Source organism: Halichoerus grypus, chromosome 2 (genome assembly GCF_964656455.1).
Source record: "Halichoerus grypus chromosome 2, mHalGry1.hap1.1, whole genome shotgun sequence".
NCBI classification, from domain to species: Eukaryota; Metazoa; Chordata; class Mammalia; order Carnivora; family Phocidae; genus Halichoerus; species Halichoerus grypus.
Window position 1 is genome coordinate 186,151,994 of NC_135713.1, and position 25,990 is coordinate 186,177,983.

General features: G+C 58.0%; 4 protein-coding genes across 8 annotated transcripts; 3 read left to right on the forward strand and 1 right to left on the reverse strand.

Moving 5' to 3' along the window:
• Nucleotides 1–246: 246 nt before the first annotated feature.
• On the forward strand, nucleotides 247–5,214 carry SP6 (Sp6 transcription factor). The gene is made up of 2 exons (XM_036119806.2): nucleotides 247–568; nucleotides 2,662–5,214. Exon 2 carries the CDS (start codon nucleotides 2,720–2,722, stop codon nucleotides 3,848–3,850), a length of 1,131 nt encoding a protein of 376 aa, XP_035975699.1. The 5' UTR covers nucleotides 247–568; nucleotides 2,662–2,719; the 3' UTR covers nucleotides 3,851–5,214.
• Nucleotides 5,215–9,891: 4,677 nt separating this feature from the next.
• Nucleotides 9,892–13,480, forward strand: SCRN2 (secernin 2). Of its 3 annotated transcripts, XM_036119763.1 has the most exons (8): nucleotides 9,892–9,999; nucleotides 10,365–10,538; nucleotides 10,767–10,948; nucleotides 11,533–11,732; nucleotides 12,114–12,329; nucleotides 12,468–12,633; nucleotides 12,733–12,913; nucleotides 13,176–13,480. In XM_036119763.1, the coding sequence occupies exons 2-8, from the start codon at nucleotides 10,365–10,367 to the stop codon at nucleotides 13,332–13,334; spliced, it is 1,278 nt and encodes a 425-aa protein (XP_035975656.1). In that variant the 5' UTR covers nucleotides 9,892–9,999; the 3' UTR covers nucleotides 13,335–13,480. The 3 variants fall into 3 exon arrangements, with proteins under 3 accessions (XP_035975656.1, XP_035975676.1, XP_035975684.1); XM_036119783.1 differs by lacking the exon at nucleotides 12,114–12,329; XM_036119791.2 differs by lacking the exon at nucleotides 9,892–9,999 and having other exon boundaries at nucleotides 10,496–10,637.
• A 737-nt stretch (nucleotides 13,481–14,217) lies between these two features.
• Nucleotides 14,218–19,231, reverse strand: LRRC46 (leucine rich repeat containing 46). Of its 2 annotated transcripts, none has more exons than XM_036119728.1 (8): nucleotides 18,858–19,231; nucleotides 18,654–18,759; nucleotides 17,265–17,373; nucleotides 16,173–16,219; nucleotides 15,788–15,897; nucleotides 15,531–15,594; nucleotides 15,042–15,193; nucleotides 14,218–14,717 (listed from the first exon to the last, which is right to left on the reverse strand). In XM_036119728.1, the coding sequence occupies exons 1-8, from the start codon at nucleotides 18,865–18,867 to the stop codon at nucleotides 14,359–14,361; spliced, it is 957 nt and encodes a 318-aa protein (XP_035975621.1). In that variant the 5' UTR covers nucleotides 18,868–19,231; the 3' UTR covers nucleotides 14,218–14,358. The 2 variants fall into 2 exon arrangements, with proteins under 2 accessions (XP_035975621.1, XP_035975611.1); XM_036119718.1 differs by having other exon boundaries at nucleotides 15,525–15,594; nucleotides 18,858–19,230.
• A 31-nt stretch (nucleotides 19,232–19,262) lies between these two features.
• Nucleotides 19,263–25,754, forward strand: MRPL10 (mitochondrial ribosomal protein L10). 2 transcript variants are annotated; one of them, XM_036119741.2, is made up of 5 exons: nucleotides 19,263–19,401; nucleotides 21,913–22,082; nucleotides 22,499–22,663; nucleotides 22,915–23,059; nucleotides 24,783–25,754. In XM_036119741.2, exons 1-5 carry the CDS (start codon nucleotides 19,350–19,352, stop codon nucleotides 25,037–25,039), a joined length of 789 nt encoding a protein of 262 aa, XP_035975634.1. In that variant the 5' UTR covers nucleotides 19,263–19,349; the 3' UTR covers nucleotides 25,040–25,754. The 2 variants fall into 2 exon arrangements, with proteins under 2 accessions (XP_035975634.1, XP_035975643.1); XM_036119750.2 differs by having other exon boundaries at nucleotides 24,736–25,084.
• The last annotated feature ends 236 nt before the right edge of the window (nucleotides 25,755–25,990 follow it).

Sequence of the window (25,990 nt, forward strand, 5' to 3'; positions counted from 1 at the left end):
CGTCCCCCGGCAGACTCAGCCCGCTCCGGGGCAGTTTTGCACCCGAGGGGCGGGTCTCGGAGCCTGGGAAACGCTCCGCCCAGGACCCCCGCCCGAGGAGCGGAGGAGCCGGGGAGGAGCGAGGGAGGGGCGGGAGGCGACCTAGTTAGCGAGCCCGCCCCCTCTCCGCCGGCCGGGCCGCGCGGGCCTCCCGTCCGGCCGAGCCCGCAAGGGTTAAAGGCGGCGGCAGGTGAGGTGGGCGGGGCCGCGGACTCGGGGAAAAAGGAGCGCAGGGCAGAGGATGAAGGCAGAGAGCGCGGGTGAGTCACGGGCGGAGCTGGCCTCGCTCGCTCGCTCCCTCGCTCGCTCCCTGGCTCCCGCCCGCCCTCCGCCCTCCCGCCGGCCCTCCGCCCCTCCTCCGCCGCCCGCTGCCCGCCGCCCGCCGCCCGCAGCCGGGTCTGGTCGCGGCCCGCGCTCGTCTTCGGCTCCTGCCCCTCGCCGCTGGAGAGCCCGCCGGCGCGCAGGGCCCATGAGCGCCCGTCGGTAGCGCGCCAGCCTGCGGTGCCCGGAGCCCGAGCGCAGCCTCGAGGTAGGAGCCAGGGTCGGGGCGGCGAGGGGTGCGCGCTCCGGGGATCCTCTCGGAAAGATCCTCTCGGCGCCCCGAACTCGCCGCAGCCTCCGGTGGCCTTGGGGGAGGTGGTCCTAAAGAATCCGAGGGGCTTAGAGTCCCGGCCCAGCGACAACTGGGCGGAAGGGCGAGACGAGGGACCGAGGAGGCTGAAAACCGGGGGAACTGGAGCGACTGGGACAACCGGAGGACTGGAACCTTGAGGACTGGGAGTACGGAAGTCCTGACCACCTGAGCGCCGGTGATCGGGAGAGGGAGACGGCGGAAGGGGGTTAGAAGGGTGTCTCTACCCGGCTTCCTGCGTTGGGGAGCGGGAAGCCGAGAGTGTGCGTCCGGCTGTCCCGAAACCTTGCAGGCAGGCCATTGCATCCCAGGGCTGGACTCCCTGGCTCTTCGTCGGGAGAGGCCACTCTGGAGCCTGGGTCGTTAGCGTCCCCACCCCCTAGTCCCTGGGGCAGTTCCCAGACACTAAAAGCTATTAGGGTCCCAGGCCTCACTGCTCCCGCCCAGCCCCTTCTGGGCCGCCCCGCCTGGGCCTGAGGCTCCATTCCTGCTGCTTCACCCTGTTCCTTTCTTGTGGTAAGGCAGCCGGAGCCTGAGTAGGCGCCCCAGTTCCCCTCCCCCCCCCCCAAACTACCAGGGCCAAAGGTGGTAGGGTCAGCCCTGCTGTGGGAAGAAGCCCCTGACCTAACCCACTGCACCTCCTCCCCCACCATCAGAGAAGGCCAGACACACAAACTCTGCACTTGAAGCACCGGGGCAGGGAAAGATAATGTGGTTAAGAACGGGGTGGATGTCTTTAGGTTGCTGACAGTTTAGGGAAAGGGTAACAGACGGGGAGTCCAGAGACCTGGTTCACAGAGGTACATACAGTCCATATCGGTTGATTGAACAAGTAAATGAATGTCTGTTCAAGTCACTTCTCCGAATACTGCCTCTGTTTCCTCTTTTTTAAAATAAGAGGGTTGGCCTGAAGCAGTGGTTCTCAACACTTGGCTGCATATGGGAACCATCTGCAGAACTCCTAAAAATGATCCATGCCTAGAATGCACCCCTTTCTATAATCTCTTGGGGTAATTCATAGTTTCTGTGATTCTGGTTTTTCTTGTTGCCCTTCGCTGTCCCCACTTTGACTCTGTATCCTTTAACGGGGTGACAATTTTACCTTCCTGAGCTGGTTAGTAAGCTCTTCTCTGGCTGGCCCCCTTCTCGGGGGAAGCTGACCCCCTCTCAGCTTCACATCTGAGTCTCCCCTAGATTGGAGGAGGGCATGGGTAGCCTCCAGACAGCCAGCTGGCGCCTGTGTGGGTCAGGACAGGAGAGGAGGCTTAACTTGCTCTGGGAACTGGCACTGTGGCTGCCCCCCAGGGAGGTGAAGTCCCTGCCTGTGGGGAAGGGGTGGGGGCCAGGCATGGGTTTGGTGGGGCCCTGGCAAGCCGGGCAGGCAGAGAGCTGAGGCGAATGGTACAGAACAGTGAAATGCTCTTCCTCACTGAACATGCCTCAGGGACGGAATGAGGTCTCTTTCTCCAATATCTCAGAACTTGCTTTGGGCTTTGGAAAGTCAAGTCACCTCAAGCTTTGAGTTCCAGAAACAGACTACCACCCTCTCCTCATCTGTGTCCTCAGTTAAACTAGGGAAGCAGAGATGGGTCTAGGCCCTCCATTGGGGGTGGCGGCCGGTCTGCGGGGGGTAAATGCCACCGCTCTTTGTGCTGGCCTGGGCACCCGGGGTGGGGATGGTTCTAGCAGTGTACTGTAGGTGCATCTGACCCACCAGCCTGGGACCAGCCCAACTCTCAGGATGAGCTGGGTCCCGTAGGAGGGATCAGCTAGCAGAAGGTCGACTTCCCCCCCTTGGCTGAGACCCTCACACTCTCAACCCTTCCTAGCACTTCCAAATTCTGTTTACTGGTCTTTAGTCTCCACTCAGAGGTGTGTTCCTCTTTTTCACCTGCTGTCCAGCCGCAGAGGAGCACTTCGAGGGGATCTGGGTCAGGATTAAAAGTGAGTTGGTTACTTTACTCACTTCACCTCTTCTTTGCCTCCTTTAGGTCCCACCTGAGGTGCCCCTGACCATCCCTGTTCCCCACCCCACCCCGGATCCCGGCAATGCTAACCGCTGTCTGCGGCTCTCTGGGCAGCCAGCACACGGACGCGCCCCACGCCTCCCCGCCGCGCCTCGACCTGCAGCCTCTGCAAACATACCAGGGCCACACGAGCCCGGAGGCCGGGGACTACCCCTCCCCGCTGCAGCCTGGAGAGCTGCAGAGCCTCCCGCTGGGCCCTGAGGTGGACTTCTCACAGGGCTATGAGCTGCCGGGGGCCTCCTCTCGGGTAACCTGCGAGGACCTGGAAAGCGACAGTCCCTTGGCCCCGGGACCCTTTTCCAAGCTCCTGCAGCCGGACATGTCACACCATTACGAATCGTGGTTCCGGCCAACTCACCCAGGCACTGAGGATGGCTCGTGGTGGGACCTTCATCCGGGCGCCAGCTGGATGGACCTCCCCCACACTCAGGGCGCGCTGACCTCACCCGGCCACCCCGGGGCGCTTCAGGCTGGCTTGGGGGGCTACGTCGGAGACCACCAGCTTTGTGCCCCGCCGCCCCACCCACACCCGCACCACCTCCTCCCGGCCGCGGGAGGGCAGCACCTCCTGGGGCCTCCCGACGGGGCTAAGGCCTTGGAAGCGGCCGCCCCGGAGTCCCAGGGGCTGGATTCCAGTCTGGACGGGGCAGCCCGGCCCAAAGGCTCCCGGCGCTCAGTGCCCCGCAGCTCCGGCCAGACCGTCTGCCGCTGCCCCAATTGCCTGGAGGCGGAGCGACTGGGGGCTCCGTGCGGGCCCGACGGGGGCAAGAAGAAGCATTTGCACAACTGCCACATCCCGGGCTGCGGGAAAGCCTACGCCAAGACGTCGCACCTGAAGGCGCACCTGCGCTGGCACAGCGGCGACCGCCCCTTCGTGTGCAACTGGCTCTTCTGCGGCAAGCGCTTCACGCGCTCCGACGAGCTGCAGCGCCACCTCCAGACCCACACGGGCACCAAGAAGTTCCCCTGTGCGGTCTGCAGCCGCGTCTTCATGCGCAGCGACCACCTGGCCAAACACATGAAAACCCACGAGGGCGCCAAAGAGGAGGCTGCAGGGGCGGCCCCGGGCGAGGGCAAGGCCGGCGGAGCGGTGGAGCCCCCCGGGGGCAAAGGCAAGCGGGAGGCCGAGGGCGGCGCGGCTCCCTCCAACTGAGCTGCTCCCGTCCTGCCCCCCACGCTGGTCTCCCCTGGGGGCATCAGAAGCGATTTCCCCGCCCCCCCACCCCCCCGCCGGCATGACGCCCTTGGGGGGCGACTTGAGTCAGAGGAGAAGGTGGTTATTTATTGAGGGGGAGGAAAAGTGGTGCGGGGTCAGGGGGACCGGGCGCTAGGGTTTTCTTTAGTCTCTGGGGCCGGACGAGACGTGTTTGGCTGGGCTGGGAGGAGCTGCGCATGCCCCTCCGTCCTCCCCTTCCTCACTACTTCGCTCCTGTGTCCGGGCTGGGGGGTTGGGGTGGGGTACCCCTACCGCGGCTGGAGGGCGGAGGGGACCTGCTGGAAGAGACGGCGCGTCCCCGGAGCAGAGAGGAGTGGGGCCGCCGCGGGCGCTGGGGGTAGCTGTCCGGACACGTCCTTAGCGCCTGGGAACCGGGACATAAAAGTGCCTCCGGACCCGCCCTGCGGCCCAGGTCCCTTTCATCCCCCTTATAGTGCTTCTATCCTTATGGTTTCCCGAGGGAGAGCTGAGGTGGGGTAGGGGAGACAGGGGTCCCCCTTAGGGAGGGGTCTCTATCTGGTTGGGAGGGTTGTTGCTGTAGAAATAACTCCTTTGATGTGCCTCCTGATTAACCCTTCCAAACCCACTCTGATGGAGCCATGAAGGAAGAGGGGAAGAGGCCAGAATCGAGAGCAGTGGGGTGGAGGAGGGAGCTAGACTGGGACGGGGAGGGCAGAAAGTCCCCTTCTAAAATGAGAGAAAGGGATTTGGTGGGGCAATGGAAGGAATTAACCCCTTACCTCTCTAACTCGGATTCAGTCCTTAACTCATGGTTTTTATGGAAAAAAAAAGTTCAGTATAGTTCACATTCCCCCTCTGTTACCTGATCTAGGTTTTCAAGGCAACATGAAGCCCCAGCCCTCACCCTAGAATTGATGTAGCTCCTCATCCTGGGTCCCCGCCCCCATCATTTGCCTTCCCCTTAGGGATGGAAGGAAAAGGGTTACCTGGGTTGCCTGGGGAGTAGGTGGGGTGTCCCAACAGAGGGACCTCCAGTGGTCCCCACTCAGAAGAGGACTCTGCCCCTGCCCAGCCATCTTCTATTCACTGAGAAGCTCAGGCCCACTCTTTCTTTTCTCTCCCCTCCCCTTTCTCTGCTGCCTGCAAGCCTTGGCCCTCCTGTAGAGTATGTGTTAGGAGGATCCTTTCTCCTCATCTCAATTCTGGGCAGGGGAACTCCCCTTCCATATGAAGGAGGTGTTCTCCCACTGGAAGGGGTCTGCCTTCTGAGGTGATGTCCAGGAAGCTGTCCTTGTCCCCTTCTTTAGATGCTAGAGATACATTCCTGATTTTGATCTTGGGGTGGGGACTGGGGAGGGGAGAGCCTCACAGGGGTGGAGCCAGGCAAAGGGAAGGAAGCTGATAGGGGTAAGGATCTGGAACTAGTACCCTTTCCAAAGCTAGAGGTAGAGGCCCTAAGATTCCCTCTGACCTCCCTTGACCTTGCCCCTCTTTCTCCACCCAGAGCCCTATGCAAGGATTAGTTGTGTATTGATTTTTAAGTTATAAGCAAAAGGTATTTTATTTAATATTAGGGCATGTGTGTGTGCATGTTGTTTGTACCTGTGTGTGCATGTGTGTGTGTTTCTCTACTGAGCCTGGGGCCTCCAGCTGGAGAGACCCCACCTTATTCACCCCGTCCAAAGTCCTAGGGCTTAGGCCCACAGCATCTCTCCCTCCCTTGGGGATGCTGGAGCCCAGTCCCAGGACTGGGAGCTAAATGGGAAGTGGGTCTGGGGTCTGGTTAGGAATATGCGTTTGCAAAGAAGGGAGCCCTTCTTAGAAGGGACAGGGTGACTCTCCCTGAGAGACTCATGGGCCTGGGGTAGTTTAAGAAGTAATGTTCTTTCTTTTTGCTCCCTCTTTTCCCTACCTCTTGCTACGCCAACCAGAGGTCCCTTTCCTTGTCGAGAGGGTTGGGAGCAGGAGAGAGTCGGCAGTACCGCAGGTTGCCTGGCCAGGTGGAGACAGGGGGAGAGAGGGAGGGCCCTGTGGGTGTGGGATGCCTTTCTCCTCCACCCATCGAAACCAGCCACCCCCTCCCTGTGCCACCAGGACAGCCTTCCCCAGTGACCATTGTAAGGGGAACTCCCGAATGGGTGTTGGGGCGGCAGGGGGGACACTGATGTTCCCCCTATGGAGGCCTTGAGCTCTAAGGGTGCGGGTGAGGGCTTTGGATGGGTTTTCTTCTGCTCCCCTCCTTTATAGATCTAGGTTGCTTGGCTGTCTACCGCCTTGTAGGCAGCCCCCTAGAGGAGAAATGTAGGATTTTTTTTCCCTTTAACTGCTGTGAACCCCCTTTGGGGGGGGAGGAGGAGGAAGAAACAGCCTGTGTTTTTTATGCCATAATAAAGTCATCAACCACATCATTGCTTCATTTGTCTTCCAGCTCTTGTTTCATTTTTGACTCAGTGTCCCTCAGCAGTGAGGACCAGGCCGGCTGCAGGGTGGGGTGAACACTTCCTGTGATCCCGCAGCCCTGCTGCAGCCTCTCCTCCCTTTGTTTGGGGCAGAGCCAAGCTGATGGAAGGGTCAGACCCTTCCCCAGGAGGTGGCTGGTGCCGGAGGAGGGAGGAGCTCCCTCAGGGTTGATAGCTGGGCTAACTGTCCCTCCCTGGGGATGAGAAGGTTCTAGATATTTCCTGCCTCCCGCACATATAAGCCCCCTCTTTGCCCTCCCCTTCCAAGAACTCCGGTTCCCTGCCTTGCCCCAGAGAACCAGCCTCCCGGCTCGGTCACCCCGCCCCCGTGGGGGTGTGATCGATCCCTCTGGCTGTGAGCGAGGCGGGGGTGACTGACAGCGATTTCTTCACCCAGGATGATCCTATCAGGGACAAGGCGATGAAAGGCAGCCAAGATATCTGATGGGCTCCCGCCCAGCTGGAAAGTATGAGGGAAGGATCCTACTGCAACTCCCAGCTAGAGGGCCCGCCACAGTTACACAAACCCAGTGCGCACCAACGCACCCTCACCGGACCCACCGGGCGGCCTGGGATGTGCAGAAACGCCCATCTGTGCATACTCTCCCGGGCTGCCCAATGCCTGCCACGCAGGTGCCTGATGCAGGTGAAATGAGTAGAAAAATCTCATGAGTCCAGAGGCCAAAGCTAGGCAGGTTGACAGCAGAGCAGTTTCGGGCTCCAAAGGGGTGTTCTTGCACCTTCCCAGCCTACATTTTGGCCACAATTATCTTCCCTAGTGGGATTCCTGTTTCCCCCACTCCACCCCTAACCCAGTTGCCTGGAGCCAAATCTGGTACCACATTGGCTCATCGCATCACCTGTTTGGGAGAATCTGGGGTCACAAAGTTTAAGGCCACTTTGGGATGGGAGGGTATCAGCCTGATTTAGGGGTTACAGATGGAAGCAGACTGGTTTTGGGGGAGTAGCTCTTTGCTTTCTCTTGCTCCTGGATTTAGAAGCCCGAGAGGAGGAGGGGCAGGCCTATGTTCCCGTGACCTCTTGCCGGCCCCACTCCATGGGGCGCTTCTTTTGTCTTCTTGGTTCTGCGGAACTTAGACCCCAGGAACCTGGGGAGCCCTTTCCTCCTGTAGCCCATCGCTGCCCCCGGGGACAGGAGGGCAGCTGTGGGGCTGGCTGGGCCTGTCTGGGCAGGGCTGGGGCCACCCCTCCTCCCCTTGCAGCTCCTCCTGCTGACCTGCATTCTTAGCGGGGGCCTTTGGTGGGGCTCTGATGTTTGCTCACTGGCCCGCATTGGCAGCAATGCTGCTCGGCTGGCCTGACACTCCCCCCCCCGCCCCCAGGGAGCCCAAGGCCACCACTGACCCCTCAGATTTGGCGCCCCCAGGCTGGGACGACCCTGGAGGGGCCAGGGAGGAATTAGGGAAATCAGGCCACGTGGGCTCACCCTTTGGACAACCTCTCTGAGCGGCCACCTCCTCTCCCGGGTTGGTGAGTGAAATCAGGAACGGGAAAGTGACGGAGGAGCAGGCCGCCCGGGAACTGCAGCCTGGGGCGGCGCTGTGGCCCGCAGACACACGCTGCTCCTCCGGCCGGTCCCGGCCCTACCTCGGGCGGCGGGGTAAGCGCAGGAGGGGGGCCGGCTGGGCTGCCCGCCGCTCTGGGTGCTCACATTCATCAGCACACAGCCTTGACGTTTGCTTCTGGAATGACCTCCGACGGCAACCTCACGACACCTCCCTGTCGACAGCACATCTGAAGCAGCCTTCACTTTCCATTAACTCTGGAGAGCTCGACAGCTCCGCGTCCTAGCAGCGCGGGTTTGAAAAGCATCTCAGGAATCGAACAGTCTGGCTGTCTTCGCCCGGTAGAGGGCGTATTCGAGTCACCCATGAAGTTTCTCAAGACACCCGATTAACTCTCCAGCACCCCACCAAGTGATGTCCTTGAGGGCGTATTAGAACAGCGCTTCTCAAACTTTACACGGGGGGGGGGGTGTTGTTAACATGCAGCTTCTGATTCAGTAGGTCTGAGGTGGGGCCCAAGATTCTGCATCTTTTTTAAAAAGATTTATTTATTTATTTGCGGGGGGCAGAGGGAGAGAGAGAGAGAGAAGCAGACTCCCCACTGAGCTCGGAGCTCAACGCGGGGCTCAATCTTAGGACCTGCGCGGAAATCCAGAGTCGACCTCTTAACCAACTGAGCCACCCAGGTGCCCCAGATTCTGCATTTTTAACAAGCTTCCAGGTGATGCTGACGCTGGCAGTCCACGGACAGAGTATGAAAGTATTCTGTTGTGCGTGGGAGTTGTGTGGTTGAAAACGAATCCCTCCCCTCCACTCCCCACCTGTGCTTGAGAATCACAGAACTAGTTCAGTGTGGTCATTTTGCCACTGGGGAAACTGAGGCCCTCAAAGGAAAAGTGACCTGCCCAAAGAGACACTCCAGATCCATTGCAGAAGATGAGATGCCAGTGTTCTGAGTTTCAGGTGATGCTCTTCCCTGCCTCCAGCCCAACTTCTAGATAATTCTTCTCCGCAAGTGGCAGTGCCCCTTCTGAAAGTAAAGACCATCTTCTTGGGGGAGAGCTTCCTCTTCAGAATCAGCCTTGGATACCTATAGGCAATTAGGAAATATATCAGATTTCAGATCCCCCAACAGCCTTATCTGGTGCACCTGCCCATAGCCTGCCTCCTGGGGAAACCTTGGCCTCAGTCCCATCCCAGGAGTGACCCCAGGCTGGGATGCTGTGGCCAGAGCTCTGAGAAGCAGCCCTGACTGATTGGCAGGATGGATGTGGGAGAAGTAGATAATCTACAATATCTCTCCTGTCCCCACTCCTGGAGGGCTCCACAGAGCAAAAGGAGTGAGATGCATTTGCTTAAATGCTGGTTACGGAGAGGGTTAATAGAGGAAAATGACCCGGAAAGCAGAACATTTGGGATCAGAGTCCACCCACACATCAATATGTGCCCCCTTGGCCAAGACTTCTTTGCTGTTTCAGTTTCACTATATGTAAAGGCACCAAATCTTTGGACTAGAAACTTTCAAATTTCCTTTCAAAGCTATCTTGGTAGGAGTTTGAGCACTGTGGGGCGGAATCCATCTTTTGGGGGTCAAGTGGCTTTTGAGCATATGTGCGTTTAAAAAAAATGCATTAACTTAAGTTATCCCTACACCTCCTGCCCTGTGACAATCTGACAGATCTTACGCCCCGGTGGGGGCTGGGGGTAGGTCGCACCTTTGTAATTCAAACCAGGACACAAGTGGCTGAGTTTTTTCCTCCAGATGCCCCAGCAATCCGCGCTCTCTAACAGATCTGCCCGGTTTTCCTTTCCTCTCTTTTCACGTGGGCTTCTTTCCACCCGCAGCTCCCTCTCCCCACAATGACCTCATTCGAAGTGCCCCTGGCTTCGTCTCAGCCTTTATCCGGACTGAAAGCGGCGCCGGCCAGAACAGGCAGCCTAGCACGGTTTCCGAGGCCGCTCCGCTCCAATAAGCAGTCCTGGCGCGCGCCCTGGTGGAAAACGGAAGAACTGCAAGCGCTTGGTTCCGGCTCCGCCCCCCGGCCAAAGCCTTCCAGGTCACCTGGGAGCCTCCGCCCAATGACCCGAAGCGGAGGCGGTGGCGCTCGGGACCAAGCCGGGGATCTCGGAGGGAGAGAGGGTGAGGGGCACACCGTATCGAGGGGAGGGGGGAAGAGAGGAAGGGGGGTGTGAGACTCTTGGAGGGGCTGGGTGGCGAGGGAGGGGGTCCCGCCACTGCACCCGAGGGCCGGGCTCCCGGTAGGGCCCTGGGAGCGTGCGCTCTGCGCCCGCCTGCTGAGCCCCGAGCCTGGAGCCGGGGGCCGAGAGCCGGTGCCTCTGCCGCGCATGGAGTGTGTGTGCGGTGCTGAGCACCCGGATCCAACGGCAGTGTCCTCCGAGTGTCTGTTGACACGTGTTGGGAGAGGGGCTCCCAGGGGCTGAGCCCTGGCCAGGATGGTGGAGAGGTGGCCCGAGGGGGACGCACTCATCTCCACCTCTCCCCAGATGGCTTCGTGGAACCCCGATGCCCCGTGTTCCTGCGATTGCTTTGTCTCGGTACCCCCGGCCTCGGCCATCCCCGCGGTGATCTTTGCCAAGAACTCTGACCGGCCCCGGGACGAAGTGCAGGAGGTGGTGTTTGTACCGGCAAGCACTCACGCCCCTGGGAGCCGGCTCCAGGTGGGTTAGGCCTTATGGAAGTGTCAGGAGCTCTGGCAGATTTAGGCATCCGTCTAAGACCGTCCTCCTCTGCTCCTCACGCCCGGAAAGCCGCCACAGGTGCTGGAAAGAGCATGACCTTCTTGTCTACCAACATGGCCCTAGCCTCTTTTTAGCTCCTCGTCTGCAAAATGGGAATACCAAAACCCTTTCTGAGTGGACTCTCCCTTTCTCCCCCCTTACCTGCAGTGCACCTACATTGAGGTGGAACAGGTGTCAAAGACTCACGCTGTGATCCTGAGCCGCCCTTCTTGGCTGTGGGGGGCTGAGATGGGCGCCAATGAGCATGGCGTCTGTATTGGCAATGAGGCAGTGTGGACCAAGGAGCCAGTTGGCGAGGGGGAAGCCCTGCTGGGCATGGATCTGCTCAGGTGGGGACCCTGGCCTCCCTCATCGCTATGCACTGGAAGTCTGGCTGCTGAGTACTGACCCAGGCCATCCCCCTCCCCCCCCAAGCGGGGTCACAGGGGCCTCCATCTTTGTGTCCCCCTCGCCATCCCCAGAGAGGCTGCCCCTGCTCCTCTTCTCTCCCGGGGCCCCATCTCTCCAGTCTGGTAAGGAGCTCCCAAGTGTGACCACTTCTGGGCCTCTCCTGGCTCAGAAATAGGGCAGTGGTTTCACATTTCTTTTTTCAATAGAAGTGCTTTTTGTTCTTTCCCAAATGGAATCTCATACGGAGCCCCAATGTGTAAAGCCAGTAAAATCAGAGCAGCTCTGGTTGAAGGGAGCCTGGGGGACTCGGTGCGCTTCTCTCTCTGAGACCATGTTTCGGGCCTCTTCATGGGAGCCTCAGAGCTGAACTTGAAAACCGCTGGCCTAACTGCGCTCCATACAACCGCTGTCGGCAGATTGTGTGACGGGGGCTTCTCTGGGCTGTGTCTCTCCGCCGCGGCTTCCGTCACCCGCCGCCGGTACGTCACTGCCCTTCTGGTCCCTGCCCCTCTCTTCGTGCCAGGCTGGCTTTAGAACGGAGCCGCTCTGCCCTGGAGGCCTTGCACGTGATCACGGGCTTGCTGGAGCGCTACGGGCAAGGGGGCAGCTGCCGGGAGGACCCCGCACCATTCTGCTACCACAACACTTTCCTGCTGGCTGACCGGACTGAGGCATGGGTACTGGAGACGGCGGGGAGGCTGTGGGCCGCACAGAGGATCCAGGGTGAGGGCCTGGCATCGGGGCTTGCCTCCCGGGGGTGTCCCCTTTTGCCAGCCTTGGGAGGGGGTGGGATGGGGGCAGGGCAGGGCAGGACCCTTGCTTCCCCCTTCACTTGCTTAGGTCCTCTTGTGCTCTAGCCTGCCACTTCCTCTGGGGAGCCTTCCTGGACTCCCTGGCAGTCAGGTTCCCCCCTTATATGCAAGCAGGTGCTTCTTCATTGCACTCACCACAGCTGCAAGTTCACATTTATTTCTGTGATCCTTTTGCTGTCTCCCTCCCCACGAGGGCAGGACTGTGCTCTTCACCATCATGTTCTTGGCACCTGGTACAGAGCAGGTGCTTCATGAGAAATGAGCCATCCCGTCCCCCCCGCCTCCTCCACAGAGGGGGCCCGCAACATCTCCAACCAGTTGAGCATTGGCACGGACATCTCGGCCGAACACTCGGAGCTGCGGACCCACGCCCTGGCCCAGGGCTGGTGGGGTGGGCAGGGCGCTTTTGACTTCGCTCAGGTCTTCTCCCTGACCCAGCAGCCTGTGCGCATGGAGGCTGCCAAAGCCCGCTTCCAGGCTGGGCGGGAGCTGCTGCACCAGCAAAGAGGTCAGTGAGCGGATGGTGGCGGGCTGGGGGCCGGAGGGCCTCTGCAGTGCCAGCCCCTCTCCTCTCCCACGGCTTTGACCCAAGGCCAGAGGTCCCCCTTCTGCCCTGGGGGCCCCCTCAGCCTGTCCTCCTTCGCAGGGGGCATCACGGCAGAGGTGATGATGGGCATCCTCAGGAACAAGGAGAGTAGCATCTGCATGGACTCAGGAGGCTTTCGCACCACGGCCAGCATGGTGTCCATCCTGCCCCGGGACCCCACACAGCCCTGTGTCCACTTCCTCACTGCCACACCAGACCCATCCAGGTGAGGGGAATGAGGGTGGGGAAGGCAGGGGAGAGCGAGCCAGGTGGGGGGGGATGGGGGATGTAATAACCTTTGCTCCTTTCATCTCTGTCCCATTAGGTCAGTGTTCAAACCTTTCATCTTCGGGGCAGGGGCAGCCCAGGCCCCCCAGGTGCTGTCCCCCACTTTTGGAGCACAGGACCCTGTTCGGACCCAGCCCCGATTCCAGACTCAGGTGGATCGCCGGCACACCCTCTACTGCGGACACCAGGTGGCTCTGGGGCTGATGGAGAGTGAGCAGGTACCCCCAGGGACGAGGGGCTACTCTGGGGGCATGACTCACTTCACCCACCCCCAGTCGGGATCCTGGAAATATGAGGGGGCCTGGGAGTGGAGGAGAGACTCTATAGAGTTGGGGAGAGGAGTCTCTGCCTTCAAAGCTAGCTGCCCAGGAAAATGTCGGGGACCCTGTCCTTTCTCCTGCTTGTGGGAGATGGCAGGGATCTCCCCCAGATCCAGAGGGAAGCCTGTCCTGGGGACTCATCTCCACCTTTCCTGGGCAGGATCGGGGGCAGCAGCTCCGGCAGAAGCAGCGGGATCTGGAGCAGGAAGGCCTGGAGGCTGCACGGGGACTGCTGGCCGGGGAGTGGGCCCCCCCGCCCCAGGAGCTGGGCACCCTCTTCCAGGCCTTTGTGGAGAGGGAGAGCCAGGTGTACGCCTGAGCGCCACGGCGCCTCCTGGCCTGGGGTGGCCACAGGACCCCTGGCGCGGCAGGATCAGCACAAGCCCTTCACTCCCCTCAGCCTTGTTCTGGGCGGCCAGCTCGGCCTTTGCCTTAATAAAGTATGTTATTTCGCTGTTCAGTGAACATGATCCCAGGTCTAGTGGGGATGGGAGAGCCAAGTGAGGGCGAAGGGCAGCCCTGAGCTGACTACAGGGCCTCTGGTCGTCTTGCTGGGCAGCAGTCTTCTCACTTGGGTGATGGGAACTAGATGGAGAACTTTGTGGCAGGGGCGTGTGAGGAGAGATGGTCTCCCCAGGTGTGTGAGCGGGTGTGAACAAGAGAACACGCCTGGCACAATATGGGGCTACTGTTGAGGGAGAATTAGAACCACGGGTTTTTGGTCCTTGGCTCGAACCTTGGGAGGGCACTCCCTAAGGGTGGCAGTGAGATGTGCCCCGGAGGACGGCATCTTCCCCAAGGCGAGGCCCGCTCAGGGCCCAGGCAGCCAGGTGGGGACCTGAGGTGGGCCAGTCCTTTGGGTAGTTCCCGAGAGGTCCAGAAACATGTTCTTTAGAGTCGGGATCTGTATTTCTGTGACTCCTTCCCACTGCCTTGACTGCTTGCTTCCCCTCAGATGCCCCCCAACGACATGAAAGACATATTCAGGGGTGCCTGGGTGGCTCAGTCGTTAAGCGTCTGCCTTCGGCTCAGGTCATGGTCCCAGGGTCCTGGGATCGAGTCCCACATCGGGCTCCCTGCTCCGCGGGAAGCCGGCTTCTCCCTCTCCCACTCCCCCTGCTTGTGTTCCCTCTCTCGCTGTGTCTCTTTCTGTCAAATAAATAAATTAAAAAATCTTAAAAAAAAAAAAATGAAAGACATAGTCAGGGCTGGGAGACATTTTACTGGGGTAGGCTCCTGCCACAGGGGCGGGGTCTGAGGAGAAGGAGGGGAGGCCCCACCCCATGCCCTGTTCGTCCCCAGTCCTTGTGCCTGGGGTCCTGCTGGTAGGGACGGGCTGCACTTCACTTCTGGATTCTTTTGGTCCCAGTTTTGGTTGTGCTGGAGGCCCCAGCCACAGAGGCCGCGGGGGCTGGGGTCCCCTTCTTTGCCGGGACAGCGCTTTGCTGGCCGGAAGCCAGAGGGCAGGGTTTCTTGTTGGCAGAGGTGGCCTGTGGCAAGGAGGCAGGCTTGGGGGATGTCTCCGTCCCTTGCTCGGGAGTGACAGAGGGACTCCTGTCCCTAGCCCTGGGCCCCCCAGGCAGCAGGGGGAGGCCGGTGAGGGCGGGCTTTGTCTCCATCCTCAGAACATGCTCAGCCAGGGCTGCCTGCTGTCTGCGCTCCTTGTGTCTGCCCATCTCCTGCTCCAGCTCCTGGAGGAAGCCTGGCAGGGACAAGACGGGAGGTGGTAGATGGAGGCCCAGGCCTGGCAGGAAGGCCCTTGGCGGGAGGTCTCTGGCTGACCCCCTGAGCAAACTAACCCGCTGCCATCCCTAGTGGGGAGGGGCCCGGGGCTGGGGTCGGGAGGACGCGTCACCTGCGTGCCGGGCTGACACCTGGCCCCAGCGGCACTGTCCGTCTCTGACCCAGATGCTGCTCTGGGCTTGGGGCTGCCTCCCTAGCCACCACTGCCATCTGAGCTTCCCCCGTGCCCCACGGGGCAGAGGGGAGTTCTAGGAAGGGTGCGAGCCTTGGAAAGCAGGGCCACCTCGCTCTGTGCAGAACGGGCCACTCAGCTCCGGGAACTCCTCCTCCTCCTCATCGCCCGAGGCTTTCTCCTCCTCATCCGAGGTCCAGCGCTCTAACACGGGCTGCTTGTCCAGGTCCAGGAGCAGCGGCAGGGCTTCTGTCACCAGCTCCCTGCAGGGCGGGAAGAGCAGAGGCCCCCCAGGAGAGCACCCATGGGTGGGGAGCCTGGGGGAGCCGGACACAAGCTGCAGCAACCACACCGAGAGGGGTGGGTGTTCGCAGGCAGGGAGATGGGCCTGCGGTCAGCCCCAAAGAGCTAAGGGCTGGCTCCGTGTGGACCTCGGGGTGGGAGAGAAAAGGCGTCCCACTTGAGCTGGGGTGACAGAGGAGAAGGTGCCATGGATGGTGACCCCGGGTCTGCAGGCTGAGAGGGAGCCCACATGGAGGGAGGAGGAGGAGCTCGGCCATCCCCCATTTCTTCCCGCCCTCAGGTCCTTCTCACCTGTACCTGTCCTGGTTGGTGCAGCTATTTCCAGTCAGGTTGAGGATGAGGATGCTCTGGGGGAACTCATCTGCATGCCCCAGGGAGAGGGGAAGGAGAGTGTCAGAGCCTTCTTCTGGCCCAAAGCCTCTGCCTCTTTGTACAGCCTCCCCAGACCCCCAGAGGCTGTGCTGCTAATGCAAGCATAGGCAGATGGTGGCAGAGAGGAGGGGGGCCCCCCAACACGAGGCTTATCCCATGAGCTGGGGCCAGGCCCTTCCTACCCAGCTTCAGGGTTTCTATCAGGTTCTCAGAAAGGTCCAGAAACTGGAGATGTGGGAGGTCACGGAGGTTTTCCACCTGCTTGATTTGGTTTCCTGCCAGAGACAGGAAGCTGCGGGGGGAAGGGAGGGGTGCAGAGACAGAGCTGAATCACAGAACCACTGGAGGAAGGGAGGAGGGCACCAGGTGCCCGGCGCCCCTGGCTAAGCAGCCTGATGATGAGTGGGGACCCATGGCCCCCTGGGATGGGGGAAGCAGAGCAGGGCTTGCTGGGTCCTCAGCGGACAAGACATTAGGCTTGGAGAGGTCTGCACCAGTTCTCTGGGGCGTGACCGGGTCTCCCTCTCTCTCCCCCCTCCCGCGGGCCTGAACCCTGACACCACGTACCGCAAGGAGGGGACGCAGGCCAGGTTCTCAATCCGCTGGATCTTATTCTGCAGAAAGCAAATGAGTTGGGGAAACTGGGTAGACCACGTCTCCTGGCCCAGCCAGAGAGCTGGCACTTCGGGAATGACAGCCCCCCCCCCCCCCCCCCCGCTCCCTGAACTGATTCTCAGTACCTGGGGATGATTTGCTTTCTCTGGGTGGATGGTGAAGGGTGTCAACTTGGGGGCTGACTATGCTTCATTAAAGTATACCCTGCTTACCCCACAACCAAAGAGGGGCCTGGAAATAAGAAGGAAACCAAGGGGCCATGGGGAAATAGCAAAAGCCTTGGTGGTGGCTTAGGTACACACAGGGAGTAATGAATATACATTACTTTGATTTGTAAAGTTTCTATGGGGAAAGATTAAAGGAGCTGGGTATATTCAAACTGGAGGAGACTGAATATCAAGCCAGTCAACCACCACCACCACCAACAACAACAACAAACAGCCTTCAAGATTCTGAAGGATGCAGAGGAATCTTCTGGTTCCCTCTTCTACTTCTTCAAAACAGGAAATGGGCTTGAGGTATATATAACATGAGAGATTTAAGGTAGACACCAAGAAGAACTTCGAGGCCAAGAGAAGTGTCTGACAAAAAACAGTGATTCAAGAGCATGCTCAGGATCTCTTTTGGGAGGATTGGTCTTTCAAGTGAACAGAATTTCTGATTCATCTAGTGAACAGAATTCCTGATTCATCTAGGAACAGTTCCTTCCTCCCTCCCTCCCTCCCTCCCTTTCCTTCCTTCCTTCCTCCCTCCCTTCCTTCCTTCCTCCCTCCCTTCTTTTTCTCTCTCTTTCCTTCCTTTCTGATTTTACTTTTAAATAATCTCTACACCTAATGTGGGGATTGAACTTAGAACCCTGAGATCTAGAGTTGCACGCTCCACAGATAAGCCAGCCAGGAACCCCATCTGGGAACAATTTCAATGAAGGTCTGCCTACCTGAACGCCAGGGAATGGGCAAGATGACCTGATTGGTTGCTTTTGGATTAAACAGACTCTGTCCACAGAGGGTGAAGGGGGAGGAAGGGCAGGAGGCAAGAAGTTACCGCTTGCAGATAAAGGCTGTGAAGGTTCTGGAGGCCCTCAAGGTTCCCGATAGTGGTAATCCCCTCCCGGTCCAGGCGGACAGTCTGCAGTTCAGCCAGAGTGTGAAACCTGGAAGAACGGTCAGCAGGTGTTATAAGGGAGCGCCACTTCTGCGGTGTCTCAGCAGGGAAGATGGGAGGGGGGAGGAAAGGTGTTTCAAGCAAAGTGCCTTTGATGAGATGTCAAACAACTTCTTGACTCATGAGGCGGTGTCCAGATCATGAAACCTGGTTGGTTGGGAGCCCTGGATCTTGGTCAGTAGACTGGGAAATGGGTGATAGCAGCTTATGGTTCCTAGAGAGACTCTGAGGCAAGGGAAGACTTCCTTGGGCCAGCGTGGATGGTGGAAGCAGGGGCCGGGGCAGAGATGAGACAATCTCTGCAGGAGGATCCTTCCTCACTTCCCTTTTGGGTGGTCCATGGAAGGAAAAGCACTTGTTCCGTTCACTCATTCATACCACAGCATTTACTGCCCACTAGAGACAAATGAGAGTCCCTGCTCATCACTATTAGGGAAGCAGGCCAAACATCTATGACAAGTGGATGACAGACACGAGTACAAGGGACTAAAGGAGTGCGTGAACTGTGCACTCAGTCGTGAATCGGGGGACAGGGAATGCTTCTTGAAGGAGGTGACATATAAGTAGAAGTTGGCTGGGAAGGTGAGAAGGGGATGAGGAGAAGGCATGTCAAAAAGAAGGAACAGTATGTGCTAATCCAGGCTTTCTCCAACTTTAATATGCCCAGGAGTCCCTTGGGGGGTTCTTGTTAAAATGCAGATTCCCGTTAAGTAGGTCTGGGGTGGGCCTGAGTGTCTTCATTACTAACAACCTCCCAGGTGATGCTGCTCGGCACCAATCTGAGAGGCAAGGTGCTAAGGTGTGAAAACGTGGGGTCTTAGAGGAATTGTGAACAGCAAGAAATAAGGCTGAAAAGGTATCAGAGGTCAACTCACACTAAGGCATTTGGATTTTATTCTGGAAGTACGAGAGAGCCAAGGAAGGTTCTATCAGGGTGTGCCTGATCAGATTTATCATTTAAAAGGATCACTTTGGCAACGGTACGGGGATCCAGGACTGGGGGCATGGAGACTAATTAGGAGTTTGTTGAGAGGTGATGGCCTAAGAGCCTTATTTAAGGCAGTTGAGTGGGCGTGGTAAAAAAGAAATAGAATAATGTTTAAGGAGGCAAAATCAACTGGACATGACCACTGATCGAATGCATGGAGTAAGTAAAAAGAGGGACAAAGATGAGTTGACAAACCAGTACAGCTCAGGGGACCGGTCATCCTGTGTGTTTCAATCGTCCAGCACCCCTTTTCTCCCCCCCCACCCCTCCCCCGCACTCACATCTTCTCTGACAGATCCTCATCCTCAGGGAAGGCCAAGTTCCGCTTAGTGATAAGGGCTTCAGTAATGCACACTCCCCCTTCCTCTGGACTCTGGGCAAGCTTAGCTGTGAAAAGATGAGTCCGGTTGTTACATTTCTTATTCTTGGAAGCCTGACCCTACTGTTATCCAACTGTTCTACTCACCACCCCATCCCCTACTCACCTCCGGGCATGATTTAAACGTTACTGGCCTGGCATGGGATTAGAACGAAGGGAAGCAGACCAACTTGGACAGTCCCGGGTATGGCGGAACCCAGGATGGTATGAGGAGAGAGACGCTCGGAGACTCGAAGGACAAGGGAAAGTGGTTGATTCAGAGCCAATTAATGAGGTGGGGTAGAAGACAAAAGTAAATCGAGGCGAGGGCTCTGGAGTTTGAGGGGTGCAAAAGGGCTAGTAAAACTGGGGGATTGTGGGTAGAGAGTGGCGGGTACGGATCGAAAGAAAAGAGCTGTGCCCAAGAGTCTAAGCGTCGTTGCTAGGAGACTGGACGCCAGGTTGGGCGTCGGGGAGGGCGGGCTCACAGGCCCCGGGCTCAGCGCATGCGGATTAGTGCTCCAGCCGGCGGACCTGCCGGCTGCTTCCGGCCCCAGGACTTCCCACAATCCTTAGCTCCTTCTGTCTCTCCCGGCTCCCGTCTGTTCTTCCGGTGGCGATGGCTGCGGCCGTGGCTGGGATGCTGCGAGGGGGTCTCCTGCCCCAGGCGGGTAAGGAGCGGCCCAGGTCCTCACGGCGCGTTCCGGCCGGTGCTCTCTAGTTCTGTCTCCCCTCCTCCACTACTGATCCTCTCCCGCAATCTCTTACTCCAGACAGCTCCCGATGACCCCTGGCCCCAGCTAGATCGCTGGCCGCCTTCCTCCGTCTAAAATTCCCTGTGACTGCAGACACTAGTAGTAGGCGCAGTGCAGCAACAGCGTCGGCGACAACCACAGTCTTTCTTCCCTCCGCCCGAGTCCCCCTCCTTCTCTGGGTTTCTGTAATGCACCACCCAGCTCTTGGTCGCCTCCAGTTTCCTTTGCTTGAACCACTGCCCGCCCCGACCTTGGCGCTGTGCCACCTTTCCACGGTCTCAGGCTAAATGTCACCTGCTCAGGTCTGCCCTGGCCACCTTCTGCAAAGCAGGTTTCCCCTGTTAAATCTGTATTTTGCAGGTTGTTTATGGACCCCTTTCACTCTTACAGTCTGTAATTTTGCATTGGTTTATGTGGTGTCTCCTGTATTAGACTTCAAACTCCATAAGGGCAGAGCCGTGTTCATTCAGTATAGCCAGCAGGTGGCGTGGTGCCTGGCATTAGTAGGCATGCAATAGACATTTGTTTAATGAATGATTTTGCGCACATAATATAGGCCAGGCACAGTGGTAAATGATTGACATGTATTAGCTCATTTAAATCTTAGAGCAGGGCGCCTGGGTGGCTCAGTCATTAAGCGTCTGCCTTCGGCTCACGTCATGATCCCAGGGTCCTGGCATCGAGTCCCACATCGGGCTCCCTGTTCGGCGGGAAGCCTGCTTCTCCCTCTCCCACTCCCCCTGCTTGTGTTCCTGCTCTCGCTATCTCTCTCTCTGTCAAATAAATAAATAAAATCTTTAAAAAAAAAAAAATCTTAGAGCAGTCATGAAGAAGTCATTATCATCTCCTCTTTATAGGTGAAGAAATTCAAGTTTAGACCAGTTGAGTGACTGGTCAAGGTCACAGGTAGTAAGTGGCAGAAGAGATTAAAATCTGGTTCCATCTGTGGGGTGCCTGGGTGGCTCAGTCGATATAAGCATCCGGCTCTTGGTTTTAGCTCCGGTCCTGATCTCAGGGTCGTGAGATTGAGCCCTGCGTCCGGCTCAGTGCTGCTGAGCGTGGAGCCTGCTTGTCATTCTCGCTTTCCCTCTGCCCCCCCCCCCCGCCGCCGCCGCTTTTTCTCAGGAAAAAAAATCCGGTTCCATCTGATCCCAAACCTGTGTTCTTAACTTAGGTTTTGTGGCTGCTGGCAAGAAAACCTCTCACCCCAGCAAACCTCCGTGCTCTTTGTTAGAGCCACCTTCTAGCTGAACTTTTCCCTGAGACCCCATCCCAATCTTGGGAAGGGCTGAAAGTGGGAAGTGCTAGCTGGGTCCTTTCGTTGAAGATGAAGGGGTCACTTAGGCTTACAGCTTTCAAGTGGCTCCCTTGTCTTCTGAGGGTGCTCTGCACCGATGCCTGTAAACAAGAACGCAGGGAAGGGAGGCTTGTTTGGGGGAGCTGTGAGGAGCTGTGAGGGCCGTGGGTCTTCTCTTCTCTCTTCAAATCATGGGCGAAGGCTTCAGAGCAGTGCTTAGAGCAGTGGTTTTCAGACTTCAGCGTGTACCTGCAACACCCAGAGGGCTTCTTAGAACTGCTGTTTGCTGGGCTCCCCTCCAGTGCTTCTGACTCAGTAGGTCCAGGACAGGCCCTGAGAACTTGGGTTTCTAACAAGTTCCCAGGTGATGCCGATGTTGCTGCCTGGGTGGGGGGAGCACACCCTGAGAACCACTGGCTTAGACCAGGGCTTGGCATAGTGTGGCTGGACTGGCCACTATGTTTTATAAATAAAGTTTTATTGGAATACAGCCGTATGTGCTTGTTTCATATTGTCTAGGATTGCTTTCATGATACAATGGCACAGTTGAGTAGTAGAGACAGACTGTGCGGTTCTCAAACTTAAAATATTTACTGTTTGGCCATTTAAGAAAAAAATTTGCGGGGCGCCTGGGTGGCTCAGTGGGTTAAGCATCTGCCTTCAGCTCAGGTCATGATCCTGGGGTCCTGGGATTGAGCCCCGTGTCAGGCTTCCTGCTCAGCGGGGAGTCTGCTTCTCTCCCTCTGCCCCTCCACCCCCACTCGCGTTCTCCATTACTCTCTCTCAAATAAATAAATAAAATCTTTTAAAAAATTTTGCTCAACCCTCTCCCCCTTTTTTAATGTGTTCAAATATACTTTCTTCCTTGTTCTCATCTTTTTCTCCCATCTCTGTGCATATAGAAGAGCTGGAGAAATGGGAGCCTCAAAGGACTTAAGGTCACCCATTAAAGAGAAGGGGAGTTTGGGGGATTTAGGATTCCTAGCAGACAATTCCTTGTCCCACTCTTGTGCTGAGTCTAGCTCTCTGAGCCGTGGTTGTCTCGCCCAGAGGTGGGCTTTTTTGCCATCTGAGGCCAACTAAGGACTCCTAGAGGCTGCACATCACAGTGTTGCCATTTCCCCTGCCAGGCCGGCTGCCCACCCTCCAGACCGTCCGTTGTGGCTCCAAGGCTGTTACCCGCCATCGTCGTGTGATGCACTTCCAGCGGCAGAAGCTGATGGCTCTGACTGAGTATATCCCCCCAAAACCCGTGGTCAACCCGAGATGCCTACCGTGTCCTCCCAGTCCCCCACAGGAGGTAAGGAGGACACTGCCTGTCCTTGACGCTGGGATGGTGGATTGAAGTGATCTTGTCTCTGAAGCCATAATGAAGTAGCTCCCCAGGACCCAGCCCTCCACATCATTACTTCCCCTCTTTGACCCTGTGGGCCAGATGCTTTAAAATGAAATGTGCACTTGATTCTGCTTGGCATTTTGGGCTCTGGATCAGACGGGCTTCCTGGATTTCCTTCTTTCTTTACTTGTCTCCCCAAAATTATGTGAAGGTTATCCAAGCAGGTGGAGGTAGGGGAGGGTATCTCTCTTGTCTTGAAAGGACTTGAAGTTTCCCATGTTTGGGCATCACTGGGAGCCCCAGCACCAGTCCCCCAGGGAGAAAGGGGGACAAGGAGAAGGGCAGCTGATGTCCCCTTGGTCATCCCTTCCTGACTACAGGAGACAGGCCTTATCCGCCTCCTCCGTCGGGAGATAGATGCAGTTTTCCGAGAGAACCGAATGATAGCCGTCTGTCAGAATGTGGCTCTGAGTGCGGAGGACAAGCTTCTCATACGGCACCGGCTGCGGAAGCACAAGATCTTGATGAAGATCTTCCCCAACCAGGTAGGGAGCAGCCCTCTGGTACCGGCACCCTGATCCCCCGCCCCCGCCAACTCAGACCACAGGGGGCCCCTCCCCAGATCGGGTGTGTTCGACCCTCCCACCGCAAGCAACCCTCCAGTCTGGTGCCTACGCTGTGGTTGGGGGCCGAGGAGACTGTCGGCTTGCACCCTCAGCCTGACTTGGCCTGTGATCAGGGTGGGCAGCCCTTCCTCCCACTTGTCCCCAGGAAGCCCTCTTTCCTGCTGTTCCAGGTTCTGAAGCCCTTCCTAGAGGATTCCAAGTACCAAAACCTGCTGCCCCTCTTTGTGGGGCACAACTTCCTGCTGGTCAGCGAGGAGCCCAAGGTCAAGGAGATGGTGCGAGTCTTAAAGGGTGTGCCTTTCCTGCCACTGCTCGGTGAGCAAGCACCCTGCGGGTTGAGGATGGGGGTGAAGGGGAGCGGGTGCTACTGCAGCCTGGTGCCATCTGCTAAGTACATGGGGGTAAAACTGTGGACCTCCTTGGGGGGACATCCTCTCATGGGTGGGGCCTGAGTCAGTAACACCATTTGTTTTTTGGTGTTTTTTTAAAGATTGTATTTATTTATTTGACAGAGAGACACAGCGAGAGAGGGAACTCAAGCAGGGGGAGAGGGAGAGGGAGAAGCAGGCTTCCCGCTGAGCAGGGAGCCCGATGCGGGGCTCGATCCCAGGACCCCGGGATCATGACCTGAGCGGGAGGCAGACGCTTAACGACTGAGCCACCCAGGCGCCCCAGTAGCACCATTTGTTGAGGGCTGCCTGTGTCCCTCCAGAACCTGTGTTGGCTCACTGCCCTGCGTCCGTCCTCCCTCTCTCCCTCCCTCTCTCCCTCCCTCCCTCCCTCCCTCTCTCCCTCCCTCCCTCCCTCTCTCCCTCCCTCCCTCCCTCTCTCCCTTCCTCCCTCCCTCTTTCCCTTCCTCCCTCCCTCCCTCTCTCCCTCTCTCCCTCCCTCCCTTCCTCCCTCCCTCCCTCCCTCTCTCCCTTCCTCCCTCCCTCCCTCTCTCCCTCCCACCCTCTCTCCCTCCCTCCCTCCCTTCCTCCCTCCCTCTCTCCCTCCCTCCCTCCCTCTCTCCCTCCCTCCCTACCTTCCTCCCTTCCTCCCTCCCTCCCTCTCTCCCTCGCTCCCTTCCTTCTTTTTTAGATTTATTTATTTTAGGGAGAGAGAGAGCTCAGGCAGGGGGGCGGGGTGAGGGGCAGGGGCAGAGGGAGAGGGGGAAGGAGAGAAGCAGACTCTGCGCTGAGCGGGGAGCCCCATGCGGGGCTGGATCTCACAGCCCTGAGATCATGACCTGAGCCAACACCAAGAGTCGGATGCTTAACCACCTGAGCCACCCAGGCGCCCCAGTCCTGTGTCATTTCTGCACGGGCAGGGGGGAGGGGAGAGGAGGGAAAGCAGAGAGAGGGCTCTGCAGGGAGAGGAGGTTCAGACAGCTTGAGTCTAGCAGTGGGGTGCAGAAAGCCACACAGACGGAGATGCTTAAACAGCCCAGGGGAAGGGCACTGAGGGGCAGTGAGCAATGTTTCCCAGACTCCCCTAATGCTGGGGATCCCAGGAGATGATTCTTCTAGAGAAGACTGGTTTCATAGCTACCCCACTACACACACACACGCTCTGTGGTTCTTTCTTTCTTTCTTTTTTTTTTTTTTTTTAAGATTTTATTTATTTATTCGAGAGAGAGAGACAAGTGGGAGCGAGAGGGAGAGGGAGAGGCAGGCTCCCCGCTGAGCAGGGAGCCCGATGCGGGGCTTGATCCCAGGACCCTGGGATCATGACCTGAGCCGAAGGCAGATGCTCAAACTAACTGAGCCACCCAGGTACCCCTCTGCGGTTACAAAGGTTTAGGAAACCATGACTTAGTTGGGGGTGGGCCGGGTGGTTGTCTTATGTGAGTGTTTTTTAGGGAAGAGTTAGGAAGGAAGGGAGGGGATCAGTCCCAAACTGAGGGGGAGCTGGGTGGGACAGGTGTGGGAGCCAGATTCGGGGGAAGGCTGGGAGGTGGAGGAGGGTGGCAGAGCGTGCGTTGGAACCTTGAGTTGGACCGTTGGTTTCAGTGGAGAGAGGCATTTGTGGGGGCCCCGCTGAGCCTGTGTTCCTCCAGGTGGCTGCATCGACGGCACCATCCTCAGCAGGCAGGGCTTCATCAGCTACTCCCAGCTTCCCAGCCTGGCCATGGTGCACGGGGAGCTGGTAGGAGGACTCACCTTCCACGTGGCCCAGACCCACCTCTTGCTTCAGCACCAGCCCTTCCAGCTGACGGCCCTGCTGGACCAGTACATCAGACAGCAACAGGAGGGGGACTCCATCGCGCCAGCCAGCGGGCAGCCTGCTTCTCCTGACTCTGTCCCGAACTCCTAGCCAGCCTCTTGTACCCGGCCTGCCCGTAAACACACTCTACCCCTGTTGGCTGCGCCCTCATCCATCAATCAGAAATGTGGAAGCACTTGGGGTGGGGAGTGGCGTTCGTGACCTGACTTCACTGACCCCGACTTCCTCAGATACAGGGCCACCCAGGGATGCAGAGACATCCCATTTCCGAATGGAGGCTCTGAATTGCTGTCTTTGTCCCTAGTGTTCCCACCCTGGGACCTAACAGGAGCAGGCTTTTGGCTCTCCGGGTCCAGGGCAGAGAAGCTGACCAGATGAGGAGGTTGCCCTCTGCCTCCATGTCCACTGTCCCTTGCCGCACGTGTCTCCCGGCCTACCCCCTCGTGGGCCCGCCGTGCTGCAGTAGTCCCCCTCGGTACTTGTGCTGAGAATGGCATCTGTTGAGGGCCAGGCTCTGTGCTCACCACTTGACACACCTCCATTCTTCTCACCATGTCACCCTAACATTCGTCATTTCACAGAGAAGTTCAGGAGTCTGCCCAAGGTCATGTAGCTAATAAGAGACCGAACAGGTGCTTGAACCAGGCTCTCTGCTCTGAAGACCATGCCCTGGATTTCTGCCCTCAAGCTTCCTCATTAGGGTCTGGGGTGTGCCTGAATGTTAATTCTCCACCCTCAGGGTGTGTCACGTTATGGAAAGGTTGGGAGCACTGCTTGTTGATAAAATGAAATGCATTTTACTACCTCGGTTTTGCTGTTTGCAAGTTTATCCTCCGTGTAGACTTATTCTCAGGGCTGCCTCTGATTCTCACTTCTCCTCCTAGAAAATCCTTCCTCTTTCCGTGTCCAGGTCTCTTACCTCCCTGGACCAGTCCCACAAATGGCATCTCTTCCATGTTTGTCCTTTTGAAGGCAGCTGCCAACTTTGCCCGGTAGCTAACATGTCCCAGGTGATTCTGAGCAAGAGCTGGGCCAAACCAG